Consider the following 19,236-nt stretch of genomic DNA (forward strand, 5'->3'; position numbering starts at 1 on the left):
ACTGACAAGAGAAAAATAAACTGAAACCATACGCTTATTCCTGCACATAAAAATAAACTTTATTGTTTGTTTATGTAAACAACTGTCTGGACTCCGTGTGTCCCCGTGAGCAGCGGGGTGGTGGCAGCGAAGAAAGCAACCGCAGTGGTGGCACAGGGTCAGTAGACCGTGAAACGTCCGGGGGCCCTGTGTGATCGCCACAAGCAGCTTTTTGTAAAAAGCAGCTGAGTGAGAGGACTCAGACTGCCCTTGCTGGTGTTGAGGGGAAAGGCAATGTAACCCTTTGTGATGTGTGTGCAACTCGCAATCTATGTGGGTCTCTAGACTGGGGTTCTGCTCCTGTCACTACAAGATGACACTGCAAGAGGGAAGAAGGAAGGAATTTGGCATGGCGTATCATTCATCAAGTACCGGTATCTATTTTCTGAATTTGTCATGTTGCCGAAGTGAGTAAAAGGAAACTCAGTTTAGGAAATTGCAACAGAGAAAACAACAACAGATGACACAACCCCTGGCAACAAACAACAGGAAACAAACAGCCACGAACTGAGAGATTCCTGGACATTTAGATGAAGGTGGCCAAGGCTGCAATCCCATCACACACTTACCTGGGAGTAAGTCACATCATTAGGGCTTACTTCTGTGTCAACATGCATAGGGTTGCCTTGGGGGGGGGGACGTGATAAATCAGAGCTGTCACAAACAGCAAAAAACAGAGCACTGTATCCAACTATGTTTTATTTGGAGTAAAGCCATTGGAATTAATGGACTTAGGCTAGTCATACAGTGGTACCTTGGGTTAAGTACTTAATTCGTTCTGGAGGTCTGTTCTTAACCTGAAACTGTTCTTAACCTGAAGCACCACTTTTGCTAATGGGGCCTCCTGCTGCCACCATGCCGCCAGAGCACGATTTCTGTTCTCATCCTGAAGCAAAGTTCTTAACCCAAGGTAATATTTCTGGGTTAGTGGAGTCTGTAACCTGAAGCGTATGTAACCTAAAGCACATGTAACTCGAGGTACCACTGTATTCTTTAATCTAAATGGGACTATTCTGAAAATAGCTAATGTTAGATATAATCCAAAAATAAATAAACAAGAAGTATTAAGAATTAAAATGCATAAACACACTTATTCTTTTTCTAGCAACAAAGCACTGGTTGAGGGAAGTGATGAGGTCCACAAGGAGGCATAATAATTCCACAGAGAAAAACTGAGAACAGGCAGGAGCAGATGCAGAAGACTCATAAACTTCGAAGGGGACCAGTGGAAAAGGTGGAAGCAAGAGAACGGGTGAGGATTGAGAGAGTGAAGGTAGCATCTGACAGGAAAGGTGTGAAGAGCAAGAAACAGGGCATTAGGAATTGATGCACCAGTCTTCAAGATAAGAGATATCTCACAGTATGTTTCCAATAGCTATGCAAGTACAACACCTCCATATCCCAGAGGAATAGAGGACTATGGACTCAGCTACATTAGTTTTTTTAACACTATGACACTAAATAGTGCTGTAAAGTTCAATCCTTCAGCAACATAATTTCCCATTATGAGCTTTATAACACATTTACCTGAAACATTTTTGGGATGTGTCTAGTTCCAGCCTATCACACCACTTCAAATATTACTACTAGTAATAAAAAGAAAGAAAGAAATGTTCTCCATAGAACAGTTCCCCATCTTACTGAAATGTTGTGTTAGTTTAGTAGCATAGGGAAGAGCCCCAGAACCTGAAAGATTCCAGACTTATTATTCTCATGATGACCCTTCTGCTGTTTCATTTATGGATTAGAACCAGCCTCTTTTTGTCCGTACTGAGAGTTGTAAACCTCAAAGAAGCGAAGGAGGGACAGCCACCTTGCTGCTACGATTGCATCCCATGCCCAGAGGGGAAGATTGCAAACCAGGATGATAAGAGATATAAATAGACTCATTGGATCCAGACTCAGTATTTATGAATGAACAGTGATGTAAGGACAGCTGGGTTTCAGTTTCAGAAGATATGATAATCTACCGTGTGTGTGTGTGTGTGTGTGTGTCTGTCTGTCTGTCTGTCTGTCTGTCTGTCTGTCTACCTCTTTTTGATCATTACCCTTGGGATATTCTAAATATGTTAATGAAAAGAAAATGGCAATGCATTGAGAGTAGTCAGATAGTATGTGGTTCAGCTCATATCTAGAGGGGGACTTCTCACTCTGACTTCCACAGGCTCCACCCAGGCTGTAGTGAATATACATTCAGATAGCATGAACATGAATGGTCTTGGTTGTGGCATTGCCCCACCCTCCCCCTTGATACGCTTTCCTTGCAACACCACATGGCTCCAAACTCATTAAACAAGACTATACCACAGGCACAGTACCTAGCCATTTCCTGTATTTTCCAGATATGAATGAGTGTAATAAGTGCTCAGACAAAGACTATCCAGGCAAGAATCTGGATACATGCATTCCCAAGGATATAAGCTTCTTGTTTTATGAAGAACCTTTGGGCATCAGTTTAGTCTGCTTTTCACTTTCATTTTCTCTGATCACAACTCTGGTGCTGGGTACATTTATGAAGCACCATGACACTCCCATAGTCATTGCAAACAACAGGAATCTCACCTACACTCTCCTCATTTCTCTCCTGCTCTGCTTCCTTTGTGCATTGCTCTTCTTTGGCAAACCTTCGAAGGTGACATGTTTCCTTCGACAAACAACATTTGGTATTATCTTCTCAATTGCTGTTTCTTTCACTGTGCTTTTGGCCTTCGTGGCCACAAGACCAGAATCCAGGATGAAGAATTGGGTGGCAGAGAGGCTAAACCTGTCCCTTCTTCCTTTCCTGCTCCATTGTTCAAGCAGGCATACGTACTGTGTGGCTGGCAACCTCTCCCCCATTCCCAGATGTTGACATGCACTCAATGACTGAATAAATTATACTAGAATGTAATGAGGGGTCTGTGACAATGCTTTACTATGTCCTCATCTACATGACCTGCCTGGCAACTTCACTGTGGCTTTCTTTGCCAGGAAGTTACCAGGCAGTTTCAATGAAGGCAAGTTTATCATGTTCAGCATGTTGGTCTTTTGCAGTGTTTGGCTGTCCTTTATTCCCTCCTACCTGAGCACCAAGGGGAAATACATGGTAGCTGTGGAGAACTTCTCTATTTTAGCCTTCAGTGTTGGGTTGCTGGAATTCATATTTTCCCCAAAATGTTATATAACTCTGCTGAAGCCAGAGCTGAACAGCAGGGAACAGCTAATAAGAAAGAAACACTAAAGAAATAGAAAACTTGTCCTTTGCTATGATTTGTAAATCAGAAGGGGTGGTTTTCTGTGTTTATAATAGAATATTTGCACACATGTCTTCAGCAGTTCCCTTGTATACAGGATTCTAGTATCAATACTCCCTAACTGAAAATCAATTGGAAATATGAACTTAGATCTGCTCTTAGGGAAATAATCATGCATTTACACACACATTATTCTTTTGTAGTATGCGCTGATAAGGAGACTCCGAGCAGCTCTTGTCAAAATTCCCTTATAAGGAAATTTGAATCTGGTCTTAATCCTAAAGGATAAAACTTGTCTCCCAGTTTTTGAAATAATGGAATCTGTAAAACCATTTGTGTTTTATCCTGGCAAAGCGGAAATACTGTTTGTGGGGGCAAGTGGGGGGGATTCTCTGGTCCTGAATGGGGTAACTGTGTCCCTAAAGGACCAGGTGTTCAGCCTTGGGGTCATTTTGGACTCACAGCTGTCCATGGAGGCACAGGTCAGTATTCAGGGCAGCTGTCCACCAGCTCCATCTGGTACAGCTGAGACCCTACCTGCCTGTGCACTGTTTGCCAAAGTGGTACATGCTCTGGTTATCTCCAGCTTGGACTACTGCCCTTTTCTAACGATTTGCTCCCCACACAAGAAACAGTCATTGACCAGCAATCCAGCTAACAAAGGACATTATCACCCAGCCATTGTCTACTCCTGGATCTGATCTGAACAGGAAGAGAGCATCAGGGGGGCGGAACTATTCTATATCAAGGTGAAGGCAGCCACAATCACCACTGACACTGGCTGTAACTTAGAGAACTTCTGCATGAGCTTGCTGTTCCCTTCTCCCTCCCATTCCTTTTTCCTTGTGTATCATTTTTTTTTAGAGTGTGAACCCGAGGACAGGGAGAATCTCAGAACTAATTTTTGTAAGCCATTTTTGGCTAAAGGGTGGGGTACAAATGTCAATAAATAAAGTAAACAAACTGTCACAACAACAGCAACAACAATTTATTATTTATACCCTACCCATCTGGCTGGGTTTCCCCAGCCACTCTGGGTGGCTCCCAACAGAATATTAATAATAATAATAATAAGCGATAAAACATAAAACATTAAAAACTTCCCTAAACAGAGCTGTCTTCAGATGTCTTGTAAAAGTCAGATATTTGTTTATTTCCTCGACATCTGATGGGAGGGCATTCCACAGGTGGGTGCCACTCCCGAGAAGGCCCTCTGCCTTGAGAGTTTTTTGTTTTTTGTGACCTCATTTTTGTGTTCGGTCATTTTCGGGGGCGGGGAGCATGATTCATGGTTAGAATGTCATGACATCACTTTTGTCCTGATTTTGTAAAGCTCAGGACATGAGGAACAGCAATAGATGTTTCCCTCAATGAATCACCCCTGAACTGTTTACTGGAGAAGACAGTCATGAAAACTTCTTTCTTAATGTATTTCCACACCCAGAGCTTACAAGTTCATCTTTCCACATAGACCCTTTGCCAGTTGAACAGGCATAAATATTCAAAGGGCTGAATCACACAAAAGAGTGCTGAATAACCTGGCTGGAATTATTATTTTTTTTTTCCTTCTGGTAGAAATGAAGCCATTAAAAGATAATCCTGTGTGTGTTAAATTGTTTGTGTTCGTGCTTCCAATTCCCCTGTCTCTTGTGATGGCTTGGCTGCCCCAGTTGGTGGGGGATACACAGAATTATAGATTTGCGAGGCATCTCAGAGGTCCTCTAGTCCAGCCATCTTCTGGTGCAACACCATCCCTGTTAGGTGGCCATCCAGCCTCTCCATAGAAACCTGTAATGGAGAAGGTTTCACCACTTGCACTCTGCTTTCTACTGCTTTGGGTCTTCCACAGAAACATGAAAAAGTGTGAGTGAATAATACTTACCCACAGTTTTCTTGGACTGTTGTGGGTGGCAGAAAGGAAGGAGGAGGCTCTTCCTACTTCCTTTTTTATTTTTGCAAAAAAATAAAGGGGGGGCTTCTGTCAGGAGGATCCCTGCCTGGCCTCTCTGGTTTTCAGTTCAGCTTGTAATCCTCACCAAATGCATCCAGAGGCTGTAATTTACAAAGAGATTGGTGTGGTCAACTGAAGCATGCAGTGAGATGAGCCAGACCAGCAACACTCTAGCATAAATAAGTGCAGAGGTCAGATCAAAAATATCCATGTAATTGTGGCATTGTGTTTTATGAGGAAGGAAACTCCATGACCTGATGTTCACACAAAGGTCCACTCTTATTTTTATTTGCTTAAATGGAAAGTACATTAGAACTCTAGATAGCTATAGAGGTATAATGTAACAGTTCTGTTCCTGATAATCTACACTTCCAGACAGGTGTATGGTGTACACCACCATACATTTAAAGCATATGATTTCCCCCAAAGAATTCTGAGAATTGCAGTTTACCCCTCAGAGATACAATTCCCAGAAGCCTTAACAAACTACAGTTCCCATGATTCTGGGGGGGAGGGGAAGTGACATATTTTAATTGTATGGTGACAATGAAAAATCAAGACGCATTGGAACCCTTCCATTGTTTACTTTGGGTTGTAGGCAGTGCTATTTTTCTAGAAAAAGTAGTGCCAGAGCTCACCAGAGCTTCTCTCTTGTTTTCTTTGAATGGCAATGGCACCCACCTGAGAGGTGATAGAGGTGAGCTCCAACTGAAAAAAAGCCCTGGTTGTAGGCAACTCAAATTACATGTATTGAAACCAGTGAGCATTAGTCATGAGTAAATGAAGTCACTTGATTTCAGAGGATCTACTTTAACTTTGCTCTTTTTTGTTTTTGTTTTTTTTAACACTGTGGGGCCAAACGTTCCCCAAGCAGCTTTCCAGACTACTTTCTTGGAGTGTGATACCAATACAATCTATAAAACAACAACTACCCCTGTTAAACTGGAGTAATTTTGGAATCCATCATAATTCTTATCTGCAGTCTGGACTTCAAGACAATGTATACTACTTCTTTTTTGAAATATATATTTTATTGGTTTTTCCACAGAAGAACAGAAAAACAAAACTTGGGGTTCAATTTGTGGCAATTTGTCGATAACATTTGGTATAGTTAAAGTACATATTATGGTAATTCATTGCTGAATTACCATAACTAAACACATGTCACAGGTTATTATACCTTTAAAATATGTGAATGTTTGAAGATATATGCATTCTCCTCCCCCCCCCCAAAAAAATGTGCAAGGCTTTTTACAAAAATTCAATAAAAAGAACAGCAAAATAAAATCAGGATGGGGTAAAAACCAGCAGTTAAAAACAAAGCATACAGTGGTACCTTGGTTTATGAACTTAATCCATTCTGGAAGTCCATTCTTAAACCGAAACCGTTCTTAAACTGAGGCACACTTTCCCTAATGAGGCCTCCTGATGCCGGTGCCCCTCTGCCATTTGGATTTCATTCTTAGACTGAGGTAAAGTTCGCAAACTGGGGCACTACTTCCAGTTTTGCAGAGTTCATAAACCGAATCGTTCATAAACAGGGCTGTTCTTAAACTGAGGTACCACTGTATTAATTACTGGAGTCAACACACAGGATTAATTTTTCAGTATATTTGGGAGGTCATAAGACTATTTGGGCAATGCCATGTTTTTCATCTGCAAATACATTAACAAACAATCAGTAACAGGGTTGGCCCTACCATTGGGCAAGGTGAGGTGGTCGCCTCAGGCTGCAGGTGCTGTTCCTCCAGAACCATTGGATATTCTCTTCTGTTGGAGGGCAGAGCTTTGGGAGGAATTCTGTGTTGTGCTATGTCTATCGTTCCATCAGAGCAAAGATTTCATATTGACAAATGGAACAATTCCCCCTCTCCCCACCCTTTGAAGTTCTGGGCATTCTCCCACCCTGCCAGAGCCAATTTTGGAAGGAGCAGGAGAAGGAGGGAGGAAGCCCCATTGTGCAGACTTCCACTGATGGGATTTATTAGTCACATCTCACCCTATGTGTGCCTGCACCCTTACTAGCCTGCAGCTTTCAAGTGTAGTGAATGCTGTCCCATTGCCGGTGCTGAAATGAGATTCAACTTCCAATCTAGTCAGCTGTGTGTAGAATGAAGAAGGACACCATCTTGTCCATCTATTGCAGCAAAATGTCATATCATATTTATGGGTTGTATTCTGTGCTAGTCCTACTCAAAGGAGACGCACTAAAATTAATGGGCCTAAGTTACTCATGTTCACTCATTTCAATGGTTCTACTCTGATGAGGATTAGTACTGAACATAGCACATTGATCTTACATGTATATCCCACTTTTCCTCCAATAAGCTCCAGGTTACATACATGGTTCCCCCCCAATCTCAATTTTATTATCACAACCACCCTGTAAGGTGGGATAGGCTAAGAGACAATGACTGGTCCAAGAACACCCAATAGACTGGGTGGGGATTTAAATCCTGGTCCAATACTCTTATAAATACAGGTAAAAATGTTTTTTTTTGTTTGTTTTTAAAAAAGGGTACCTGGATACCTGGATGGTTAAGTCCCGTCAAAGGTGACTATGGGGTTGTGGTGCTCATCTCGCTTTCAGGCCAAGGGAGCTGGCATTTGTCCACAGACAGCTTTCCAGGTCAATTGGCCAGCATGACTAAACTGCTTCTGGAACAATGGAACACCATGATGGAAACCAGAGCGCACAGAGCGCTGCAGCAATACCTATTTATCTACTTGCACTGGTGTGCTTTCGAACTGCTAGGTTGGCAGGAGCTGGGTCAGAGCAACAGGAACTCACTCCATCGTGGGGATTCGAACCACCAACCTTCTGATTGGCAAGCCCAAGAGGCTCAGCGGTTTAGACCACAGCGCCACCCGCATCCCAACACACTGGTCAGCAATAGGCTTGATCAGTAACACAGATGAGAACACCATCATCAGCTACCTACCATATTTTTCTCTCTATAGGACACACTTTTTCCCCTCCAAAAATTAAGGGGAAATGTGTGTGCATCCTATGGAGCGAATGCAGGCTCCTTGGCTTCACCGATAGCAACGCAAAGCCTCCGAAGCACAGAGGGAGCATTCCCTCCTTGCTCTGGAGACTTTGCTTTGCTTTCGCTGAAGCCGCCTGAAGCCTTCAGAGTGCAGCACGAGTTCCCGCTGCGCTTCGGAGGCATCAGGTTCCTTTCGCTGAAGCCCAGAGAGTCTTGCTCTCCAGGCTTCAGCAAAAGGAACCCGAAGCCTGTGGAGCGCAGCGGGAACTCGCGCTGTGCTCCGAAGGCAGCAGGTCGAGGAGCAGAGGGAAGGCTGTGTGCAGCCTTCGCGCAGGCTTCCCGCTGCTCCCCGGGGCTGGTGGTGAGGGAAGCTCAGCTTTCCCCACCGCCAGTCCCACAAGCGAAAGGAACCACAGGCTATCTGGAGAGCGAGAGGGGTCGGTACGCACCGACCCCTCTCGCTCTCCAGATAGCCGCCTGAAGCCTCCGGAGCACGGCGGGAGCTCCCACTGCGCTCCGGAGGCTTCGGGTTCCTTTCGCTGAAGGGTAGGTGCCCCTTCAGCTAAGGTGCAGCGTCCCTTCAGCTAAGCAGGAGGATAAATGGAAGGGGCTTCGCTGAAGAGGTGCTGCGCAGAGAGGGGGAAAGGTTTTTTTTCTTATTCTCCCTCTCTAAAACAAGGTGTGTCCTATGGCCAGGTACGTCCTATAGAGCGAAAAATACGGTACCTCTCCCACCATTCTAACAGTGGACTTTGAGGTCCACCCATGTACCACCCCTATTGAATGGAGAGGTGGGTTAGAACATGTTAAGGTATAGCTGAAATGACACTGTGTGGGCACTTTCACATGAAAACTGGAAGGAATACATGAACTCGTAGCTGCAGGGGGTGAAAACCAGACTGAACATTGTAGAGATGTCTTTGAAGACAGAGTTGACCTTATGGTGCATGCAGAAACCACTGTGATGAGTGGGAAGGAAGGATTCTGGCACAAAGGCCACATAGCAGTCATGAGAAACAGGGAAATGGATATACAATAGAGTTAGAAACAGGGAAATGAAGACATTTGGAAGGAAGGAGGCAGGTTAGAAGCAGCAAGCAGCATTTACCCAACAGGTTTCGTAACATTCCCAGCTGACAAACTCCCATATCTGGCAGCATTCCCAGTGTGAATACGCCCTCCTGGGGTGCCATATATAAGCACCCAAAGCTTGCACCACATAAATAGTAAAGTGTGTCTCAGATGCTCCTTCTTGAAAGAGTGCCATATTCTACCTCTGCTTACCTACAATCAATTTAAAAAGGAAGAAGAAGAAGAAGAAGAAGAAGAAGAAGAAGAAGAAGAAGAAGAGGAAGAAGAAGAAGAAGAAGAAGAAGAAGAAGAAGAAGAAGAAGAAGAAGAAGAAGAAGAAGAAGAAGAAGAAGAAGAAGAAGAAGAAAGCTGTAGCAATATGGGGCATCAAGGACAAGTGCCAGGGGGGAAAAGAAGGTTAATGGGATTGACGGTACTGATGCTTCTGCAGGTGTTGATGGGTAAGTGGAACATTTTTCTGCATGAGTTAATATTCCTCACCACCAGTAGGGGGCACAATGGACCCTCCACCCCACATCACTACACAGTAATCTGGAGAAGATGATCAGCACCCCAGCAGGAGGGCCTACCACCAGTGCCTGTCCTGGGGACCGACTTAAAAACTATGTGATGGGTGGTGAATTGCATTGTGAAAGACTGTAAGAATGAGCCTCACTTGGCTTGTTGGCCCTTTGTATTCCACCCCTGAGGAATGAGAGGACTTCCCCACATCGGATCAGCCTGGTCATTGGACAATAGGATATGCATTCCTAAATTTCTTTTAAACTCAGTCAATTGAAATTAAGATATGCTTTGCTTGAGCTAAGTTTTCCGGAACAAAGCAAACCAAGTCAACTTTGCAAGAACAAAGTCATAAATGGTTTAGGACCAGATTATCCAAAAGACTGTCTCTTCCTGTATGAGCCTGCCCAAGGGTTACAATTATCATCAAAGTTCATTTTTTCTCTCTCACCACCTAAAGAGACTTGGCTAATAGGAACATGAGACAGTCTTCTCTTTGGAAGGATCCTGGTTACGGCATTCACTCCCAAGAAAAGTTAGATTAGTCCCACCCAGATGATTTTTAGATGGGCAGAAAAAAGTGCCTTACTTTATCTGAATTTCAGTGGGGTTTAATTACAAAATTGAAGTTTTTATTTCTATATGTCTTTGCTTTTAAGCTTTACTTTTAATGTTTTAGTTTGTTTAATGATTTTATTGGCTTAGGGTATTGTAAGCTGTTAGTGGCGGTATTTAGGGGTGAAAATGTTTACAATACATCTTGAAGTCAAGTTATCATTTGCCAAACCACAGCTGCCAGTTGGTGCTGATCGATGTGTGGCAAGCAGACTTTGCAAGACCTTAACTGCTTTAGTGAAAATTAGTCATCTTGAATCTGAGTTTCTAGAGGGGCTAGTTCCAAGGTCTTACAAGTAGGCTATATTTTCAACCAAAATAGGAGATGATTACGTTAGAATTTTTTTAAAAACTGAGAACTAATGTCAAGTGTAATCAACTGCTCATTCTTAAAGCAATTTATTTTGAAGTATTTTTTAAAAAATATACTTGTCAGTATATAGTCTGAAGGGCTGTAGCTCAGTGGTAGAGCATGTGTTTTGATTGCAAAATGCCCCAGGTTCTGACTTAGGATAAAGCAATTTCCTGTGTTGATATACATTAATGTGATGATTAAATGCCTGTGTTGTCTTTTTTCACTTCATTCTCACCATGAACAGAGTAGAATGGACTTGAAAGTCAGGAAGATGAGCCATGTTTTGAGTATTTGGCTGGTTCCTTAAAAGCATTGGCAGAATCAAGGAAGGCACATCTTAGCTGCAACAATTACACTGCCCAACACAGGCTAGTTCTGAATCCAAAACAACATGTTTAGTCATGGGGGATGAATGTATAGCTCTCAGCCACAATATTTACATTTAATATAACCATCTGGCATGTCATTTCAAGATAATGGGCAGTATCCAACAAAACAGATCTGCAGGTCCAAGGATTTCTGCTTGTGCAACGTAACTTTCCCACCATTTTGAAAGGGTCGGAAGAGCGTGTGTTGGGAAGGGTCAGAAGAGCGTGTGTTGGGGTTGCTGGGTAACTGTAATTAGGGGAGCATTTGGGAGCAGCACTAACTGACTGTCAAAGAAATTCTTTGGTGCCCCATCCCAGATGATCCAAAGCCAGCCTAGGCAGGGGTATGATAGTTCAGCAGCCTTCACGGTGTGACTGTAGATTCTAGTTCCAATACATTGACTTTGTTTTGACCCCTTTTTCTTTTCTTTTCAGATGCCAACCCAAGTTATGCAAGCAGAAGTGAGTACTATTTCTATATGCTTTTATTGTGCTTGAAACCGATGAGTTTTTAATTAGGAAAATTATTCAATTGACATGTTTAGAGATAAGGAATCCCTGAGGAGAAGGGTGTGTGACCATGGCTGCTATAACCCTATCAAATTAGAATAGCACTAGTGTCTTGCCTCACAAGGACCTGCACCCTAAAACTGCAATATCACCCTATAGAGGAACATGAGACACAAGCTGCATACACACCATATATTTAAAGCAAATTTCCCACCCAAGAAACCTGAGAAGTGTAGTTAATTAAGGGTACTGGGAATTGTTGCTCTTACAAGGACGGATACTTTAAATGTATGGTGTACACATAGCCTGATTCTCTGAGTGCCATTCTTTATTGCTGCCAGAATGTGACTGTCAAGTGGGTGATGTTGGAAAGTTTGGGCGAATCCCATGGTTTGCAGAAGTAATATATATATGGGAGGAGGAACTGAAGGGCTGGAAAAAATATTATAATAAGGACTGGACATGCTCAATGGCTACAGAATGGTATGTCCACTGTGTGGGAATGGGTGGAAAACTTAGGGGAAAGAATATGGAATAGAGTAGCCTGAAAAGGGGCATGGCAGGCTGGCTGGTTCCCTGAACCACACCACAACCTACAGTGGCCAAGTAGATGCGTTCAGGACCATAAAAGCATCCTGTGTTGCCTTGTCCCCCTAGCAACTGGTGCAGTTATACTAGTAACTGGTATGCCATATATACTTGTCTGCTGCATCAGAACACAGAAGCTCTATTTAACAATTATGCTTAATAGCCATTGAAAGACCTGTCCTAATAATGATATCTTCCTCAGTATGTGGAAAACAGGGAATCCTAAGCCGGATCATAGGGGGAAAAGACTCGCAGGATGGAGAATGGCCTTGGCAGGTCAGCATAAGGTTGGATGGAGCGTACCACTGCGGAGGGTCCCTCATCACTGATCAGTGGGTCATCACAGCTTCACATTGTTTTAAACTGTAAGTATGCCTTTCCAATCCCATCCATCCCTCAAGTATCACTGAAATTAGATTTCACACACATTTTACAAAGTCGGCTTTCAATGCTGAATGTTGAAATATTCATTTTTAAGGGACTCTCTTCATGCTCACGGATTTCTCAGGACAATATTGTTTATTATAACTGGCCTAATTCAGTCGGGGGTTTTTTGGTTTTTTGTCTACATCGGCTTCACTGCATCAGTTTCAGCGAAAGCTGTGTGAAAATAGATGCAGAACAGCAAGCAGGAAGCCAAGAATGAATCTTCAGATCATGGCTTGTTTGGAACAAAATAAAGAACTTAAGCTACATGCACTGGTCAGTGGCTTGTGCAAGGCTGTAGACAGCACTGGTGGACAGCACTGAGTCCAAAAATGCCCACTGATTCCAGTACTATATAAGTTTCTAACTTGGGCTGGACCAGCCCAGTGGTTTACACGAAGGGTGGTGATCCAGTCTGAGGGCCTCATACTCTCATGGACAATCTCCTGTAGTGGGACACTTGTCAGCGGGGAAAGGAGCAGAGGCAAAAGTATGCAAGGCAAAGGCTGTGATTCTTACCATTATACACTAGGCTGCATTGCAGCCACACTGAAAATGGAGGGTTCTATATGCATATAGAGGGACGCGGGTGGCGCTGTGGGTTAAACCACAGAGCCTAGGACTTGCCGATCAGAAGGTCAGCAGTTCGAATCCCCATGATGGGGTGAGCTCCCATTGCTCGGTCCCTGCTCCTGCCAACCTAGCAGTTCGAAAGCACGTCAAAGTGCAAGTAGATAAATAGGTATTGCTCCGGTGGGAAGGTAAATGGCATTTCCGTGCACTGTTCTGGTTTGCCAGAAGTGGCTTAGTCATGCTTAGTCATGTCTACATGCTGGCCACATGACCCGGAAGCTGTACACCGGCTCCCTCGGCCAATAATGCGAGATGAGCACCGCAACCCCAGAGTCGGAAACGACTGGACCTAATGGTCAGGGGTCCCTTTACCTTATAGGCATATAGACACATCTCCCTGTTCTCCATCCAGGCAAGTGAGAGTTGACATTCCTGCCATGCAAAAGCCCTGAAGGAAAGCCAGTGAAAGTAGCCCACCCCCACCCCCCACAAAGCCTGAGGTTTTACACCACCATTTTACACATTGGTGGTGGTTTTTTTCTCTCCAAATCTCTAAACCGAACAGTAATTGAAGGGATATTGAAGGAGGTTGCAACGAAAAGAACCGAAGTGCTACATCCTTCCACTGGAATCTGCCCATACTCCAAGATGTGTCTCGGACGCCCTTCACTGGGTGCCCCCACCCTCAGAACGTTGGTGGATGGTGATTGGAAAATGAGCTGTTTCAATGGTGGCTCCCTGGTTCTGGAATATGCCTCCCTGGGCTGCTTGTCTGCCAACGAGCTTGAAAAGCTTTCAGCACCAGGCCAAAACTTTCTTATTTAACTAGTTTTTGAATAGATTTCAGCTGATTTTTAAATGATTTTAAATCATTATTTTAAAATAACAGCATTATTTTGAATGTTTACTTAACAGTTTTATTTATCTAGAGATAATCCTGAAAGATCAGCTGATAAAAATCAAATTGAACTTTTTTAAAATTGGGGGTGCAAATAAAAAATGGGAAATATTGGGATTTGTCTCACACCACCCCACTCCTTATCCTGTTCCATCCACATAACCCAAGGAAAAGAATTTGCTGACATTCTCTCTGTCTCCTCAACCCCATTGTGTCTCTCTAGGCTCAGCACACCTTCCAACTTCACAGTGATGCTCGGAGTACTGAAACTCTCCAGTCCTGGTCCCCATTCCATCACCACTGCTGTGAAACGCATCATCCTCAATCCTAAATACGAGGGGGATCTGAAATCCGGAGACATTGCTCTGCTGCAGCTGGACAGGCCAGTGAATTTCTCTCAACGGATCGTCCCCATCTGTGTCCCTGATTCCGATGTCGTCTTCCCCCCAGGACACATGTGCTGGGTCACGGGTTGGGGAGATGTGCAAGGCAGAGGTAGGTTCAAAAGAGAGAAATTATTATTATTATTATTATTATTTATTTATTTATTTATTTATTTATTTATTTATTTATACCCCGCCCATCTAGCTGGGTTTCCCCAGCCACTCTGGGCGGCTTCCAACAAAACACTAAAATACCTATTAAACATTAAAAGCTTCCCTAAACAGGGCTGCCTTCAGATGTTTTCTAAAAGTTTGTTAGTTATTTTTCTCTTTGACATCTGGTGGGAGGGCGTTCCACAGGGTGGGTGCCACTACTGAGAAGTCTGGTTCCCTGTAACTTGGCTTCTCGCAGCGAGGGAACCGCCAGAAGGCCCTCGGCGCTGGACCTCACTGTCCGGGCTGAAGAATGGAGGTGGAGATGCTCCTTCAGGTATACTGGACCAAGGCCGTTTAGGGCTTTAAAGGTCAGCACCAACACTTTGAATCGTGCTCAGAAACGTACTGGGAGCCAATGCAGATCTCTCAGACCAGTGTTATGTGGTCCCGGCGGCCACTCCCAGTCACCAGTCTAGCTGCCTCTGCTGAAACAAACTGGGGATAACTCCTATCAACCACCCTAGCATGGCCAATGGTGCGGAAATTATAGGAACAGTAGTCCAAAACATCTGGAAGGTACCAGGTTGAGAAGGCTGCATTAGAGGGAAATTTATGCTACAAACTATAAGTGGTTTAACAGCCATTCCCTCTTTCTTGGAAGTCCTGGGAATTGTAATTCTGGGTGTGGGAGGAGTTAAGAATCTTTAACAGAGAATCATCACCCCTCACCAAACTCCAGTTCCCAAGATCTTCTGGAAGAAGACCAGGCAGTTCTAGTGTTATGAAACCAATATATACGTTATGGTACCGGTGTGCCCTTAGGCAGCGAGAGACTTTAGTTATGCACGCCTGAGTCTATAACGCTCCAGCTTCTCTCTTTCTCTGATTTCTCCAGTTAATCCCTAACAATAGCAGTTCACAGACACAAGGCAGCAGGACTAGTCTGGAGCTTGTAATTTTTGGCTACTGTGTCTCTAACAGTTTTGTGACAGGCAGAAGTCCTGCAAGTGAAGAAATCCAGCTGTAACAGCATCTGCAGGTCAGGAAATGCTATACTTGCTGGATTTCTGTTTATTTATACAGCTCTTAAAGGCAAATTAAGTTGTGCCCAGGGGTAGAGGCAAGGAGAGAAGTTGTCAAGCTATTTTAAAAGTTTGGTTGGTAGCTACCATTTTTTCTTCCTGAATGGTGGTTCCAAGGGCAGTGGGGAGAGGAACACACAATTATGGCTGCCACACAAGTGGGCTTTCATTTGTGCAACATAGTGCAAAGGATTCCCCAAAATAAGAGAAAGACAAAAAGGGAAACAAACTAGAGATAATTCCAGCTTAGTTCATAAGAGCATTCTATAATCAAAAAAAATTCTATATCACCTATAAAATGTTTGTAATTTTTATCATTGCTAGGTAGCAATGTGATTTTATGCAGTATTTTATACTACTGGTTTTTGTATTGTACCTATTTATCTTATATGTGAATGGCCTATGGCCCAAGCATTAATAAACTACCACTACTACTGTTTTTTATTATTGTTACTGTTACTACCACTATTGTGTAATGGGACTAGCAACTTACAAAAGATGAATTGTAAGATAATATAGATACAATATAGATACAATATAGATCCATTAGGGGAAAAGCCAGGGGAGGTAATCTCTACCCTAATGTCCTAGTTCTCATTATAAACAATGAACCAAATGGCACCTTAAACATGAACAATGCAATGAGTCTGTTCAGAAGAAAAAAATCATGTAGCTCAATGTGACTTATGCCCTGGAAAGTGTGTGAATAGGATTCCATCTTAGCACATCTATGGGGCCAGAAGCTTTCACATGCCTTCTTCATCAGATGCATGGTGTGGGACCCTCAAGGTGTGAATGGATAGATGATAGATAGATATAGACAGACAGACAGACAGACAGACAGATGATAGATATAGATGATAGATGATAGATTAGATAGATAGATAGATAGATAGATAGATAGATAGATAGATAGATGATAGATAGATAGATGATAGATGATAGATAGATAGATAGATGATAGATAGATAGATAGATAGATAGATAGATAGATAGATAGATAGATAGATAGATATAGATGATAGATAGATGATAGAGTGTCAGAATGTCTTTAGAAAGCGAGGCCCGAAAGCTGAGCAATCTAAGAAACAGGTGTGCCACAATCGTATGCCAAGAAAAATGAAAATGAGATCCCATCAAAAGAGGAAAAAGAGTGGGTGTGACATGCTCCCAACTGGTGATGAATTGGCTGAGCAAGATGAATAATGTACATTAATGCCTAAACAGGGACAATTACCTTTTGTGGTGAGTGAGCCACTCCTAATCCCCTATTGACTCCAAAGTCTTAGTGTCAGGTCTGCAAATAAATTGCAGCTAACAAAGGAGTCTCTCTTTGAAATCTTTTGGGTGATGTGTGACAACTTGTAAGCCAATTATACAAACAGAGATATCTGTCTGTTCCTAGAACCTGTCATTCACACAATTTTAACCATAATTCCATTTTGTACTTGAATTTGTTTGTTTTATGAAATCCTCTCCCCAAAAAATGGATTTAAAGTGTATCTTCTCTCAAAATACATATTCAAGCGGATATATATTTATATGTATAATCTTTTGAAACTTAAATCTGAAATGATGAATCTTTTGATTTGTAAAACCTTAATAAACATTTATTTTAAAAAAAAAGAAACTTAAATCTGCAATCTGCATAGCTCTAAATTTCTGATAAATGCAATGACCATTCTGTGACATGCAAAATCTGGTAGATAGCGAAGACCTGATCCATGCATTAGGCCAAGAGCTATTGATCAAGTTCTTTTACACAGGGATTTGCAAAGAATGCAGTCTGCAATCATTCGCAGTCTGTTCCAATAACTCCAGGGAGACAGAAATGAGATCCCTTTGGTTGCAGAGCATCACCATTTTTAATGTTTCATTATACAATGGCACTGATAATCTTATCTTGCTCCTGTTTCAGATAAACAGCAAACCTCTGATATACTCCAAAAGCTAGAGGTCCCCATAATCAGCACAAACACATGCAATGCCCTCTATCACCAAGACTCCGGAGAGCTCATACTCACGCGGGGCATTAAAAATGACATGATATGTGCTGGCTTTGCTGCTGGACATCGGGATGCCTGCCAGGTGAGACCCAGATCAGTTCTAGTCCATTATTAGTACATCCAGAACTTTGGTCCATCTAGTTCAATCTCACCTACACTGAGAGGCAGCAGCTCGCCAGTGTTTCAGATAAGACTCCCTCCCAGTCCTACCTGAATCTGCTAGACATTAAACTTGGGACCTTCCGAATGCAAGGTACATGCTCTGCTACTGAGCTTCTGCCCTTGCCATAGCTCTTCGGCATCAGCTCCCCTCCCTGTGCCCAGAGGAAGGGGGATGCGGTGGGGGTGGTCCATCCCAGGTGTCACCACTGAGGAGGGTAACAAAATGCCTGGCGGCACTCACCGCGGGGCCTGCAGTGCGCCCAAGCCACACATCTCTTCTGTGAATGACACAATGGCTTGGGCGCTCGCAGGCTCCGTGCTGTCCCAAACGGTCCACCCACCACCTCCGCCTCAGCTGTAGAGTGGCTGAATGGGAGGAGGCAGGCAGACTCCTTGGAGGCCCTGTGGAGCGTCCTGCCCTGGCTTGCCCTGCCCCGTGGGCGGCTGGCCCTGGCCCTCAGCTCAGGGCACGCGTGCCGCCCCAGGTGCCAATTGGCTTGCTCCACTGCTGCCTGTGCCTGCATTTCCCATAATCCATTTGGGTTTTCTCTGCACAGGGTGATTCAGGAGGACCACTAGCCTGCCGAATGGGGGACTCCTGGCTCCTCGCAGGCGTGGTGAGCTGGGGAGAAGGATGTGCACAGAAGAATCGCCCTGGCGTTTATGCCCGTGTCACATCCTATCAGTCGTGGATCCACAGCCTGATACCAGAGCTGACTTTCACCAGCGTGGAAACCAAGGGCCATGGGTCAACGGTGAACAACAGAAGCACCATCAATGGAGCATCAGCTGGAAGTCTTAGCTTCATCTCCATCATCATAGCCACTGTTGTTTTGCTACTATCTTCTGAGTAGACTCTGGAAAAGGAGGGCAGCACCCTTTTAACTGGGGAGACCTTTGTGCCAATCCTGCAGGCTTAGTTTGGAAGAGGATGGAGATCATCAGAACTGCCAGTGAGGCCATCAAGGAGACTTCTGGCTCTGCTGCTGTACAGTTTTAAGAAGTGACTGTCGGCTAAAGCAGTCTTTCTTGGCCTTTCTGATACAGAAATTTGTGGACATTCAGAAATTAAGGGGATATCCCACCCCATTACCATTTCTGAAATTTATTTCGCGTTTGTTCTTCATGGACTCAGTCCTCCACTCTAGGAACAAGCTTTGCTGCAAGGGATTGGAGCAGAAAGATTAACACCTGGATATATTTTTTCTCAGCCACTGAGCATGCCCAGCGATAGCACTCAATTGGCATCCTCAGCAGTATCCATGCTAAAACATGTTGTGGCCCTGTTCGTCCTCCTTCAACCCAAGC

At 43.6% G+C, this 19,236-nt stretch overlaps 1 protein-coding gene across 1 annotated transcript; it reads left to right on the forward strand.

Moving 5' to 3' along the window:
• Nucleotides 1-9,378: 9,378 nt before the first annotated feature.
• Nucleotides 9,379-19,236, forward strand: LOC128400241 (serine protease 27-like). Its single transcript, XM_053362358.1, has 6 exons — nt 9,379-9,745; nt 11,580-11,606; nt 12,445-12,607; nt 14,363-14,634; nt 17,679-17,848; nt 18,486-19,236. Exons 1-6 carry the CDS (start codon nt 9,664-9,666, stop codon nt 18,780-18,782), a joined length of 1,011 nt encoding a protein of 336 aa, XP_053218333.1. The 5' UTR covers nt 9,379-9,663; the 3' UTR covers nt 18,783-19,236.

This window comes from Podarcis raffonei, chromosome 13, assembly GCF_027172205.1.
Source record: "Podarcis raffonei isolate rPodRaf1 chromosome 13, rPodRaf1.pri, whole genome shotgun sequence".
NCBI classification, from domain to species: Eukaryota; Metazoa; Chordata; class Lepidosauria; order Squamata; family Lacertidae; genus Podarcis; species Podarcis raffonei.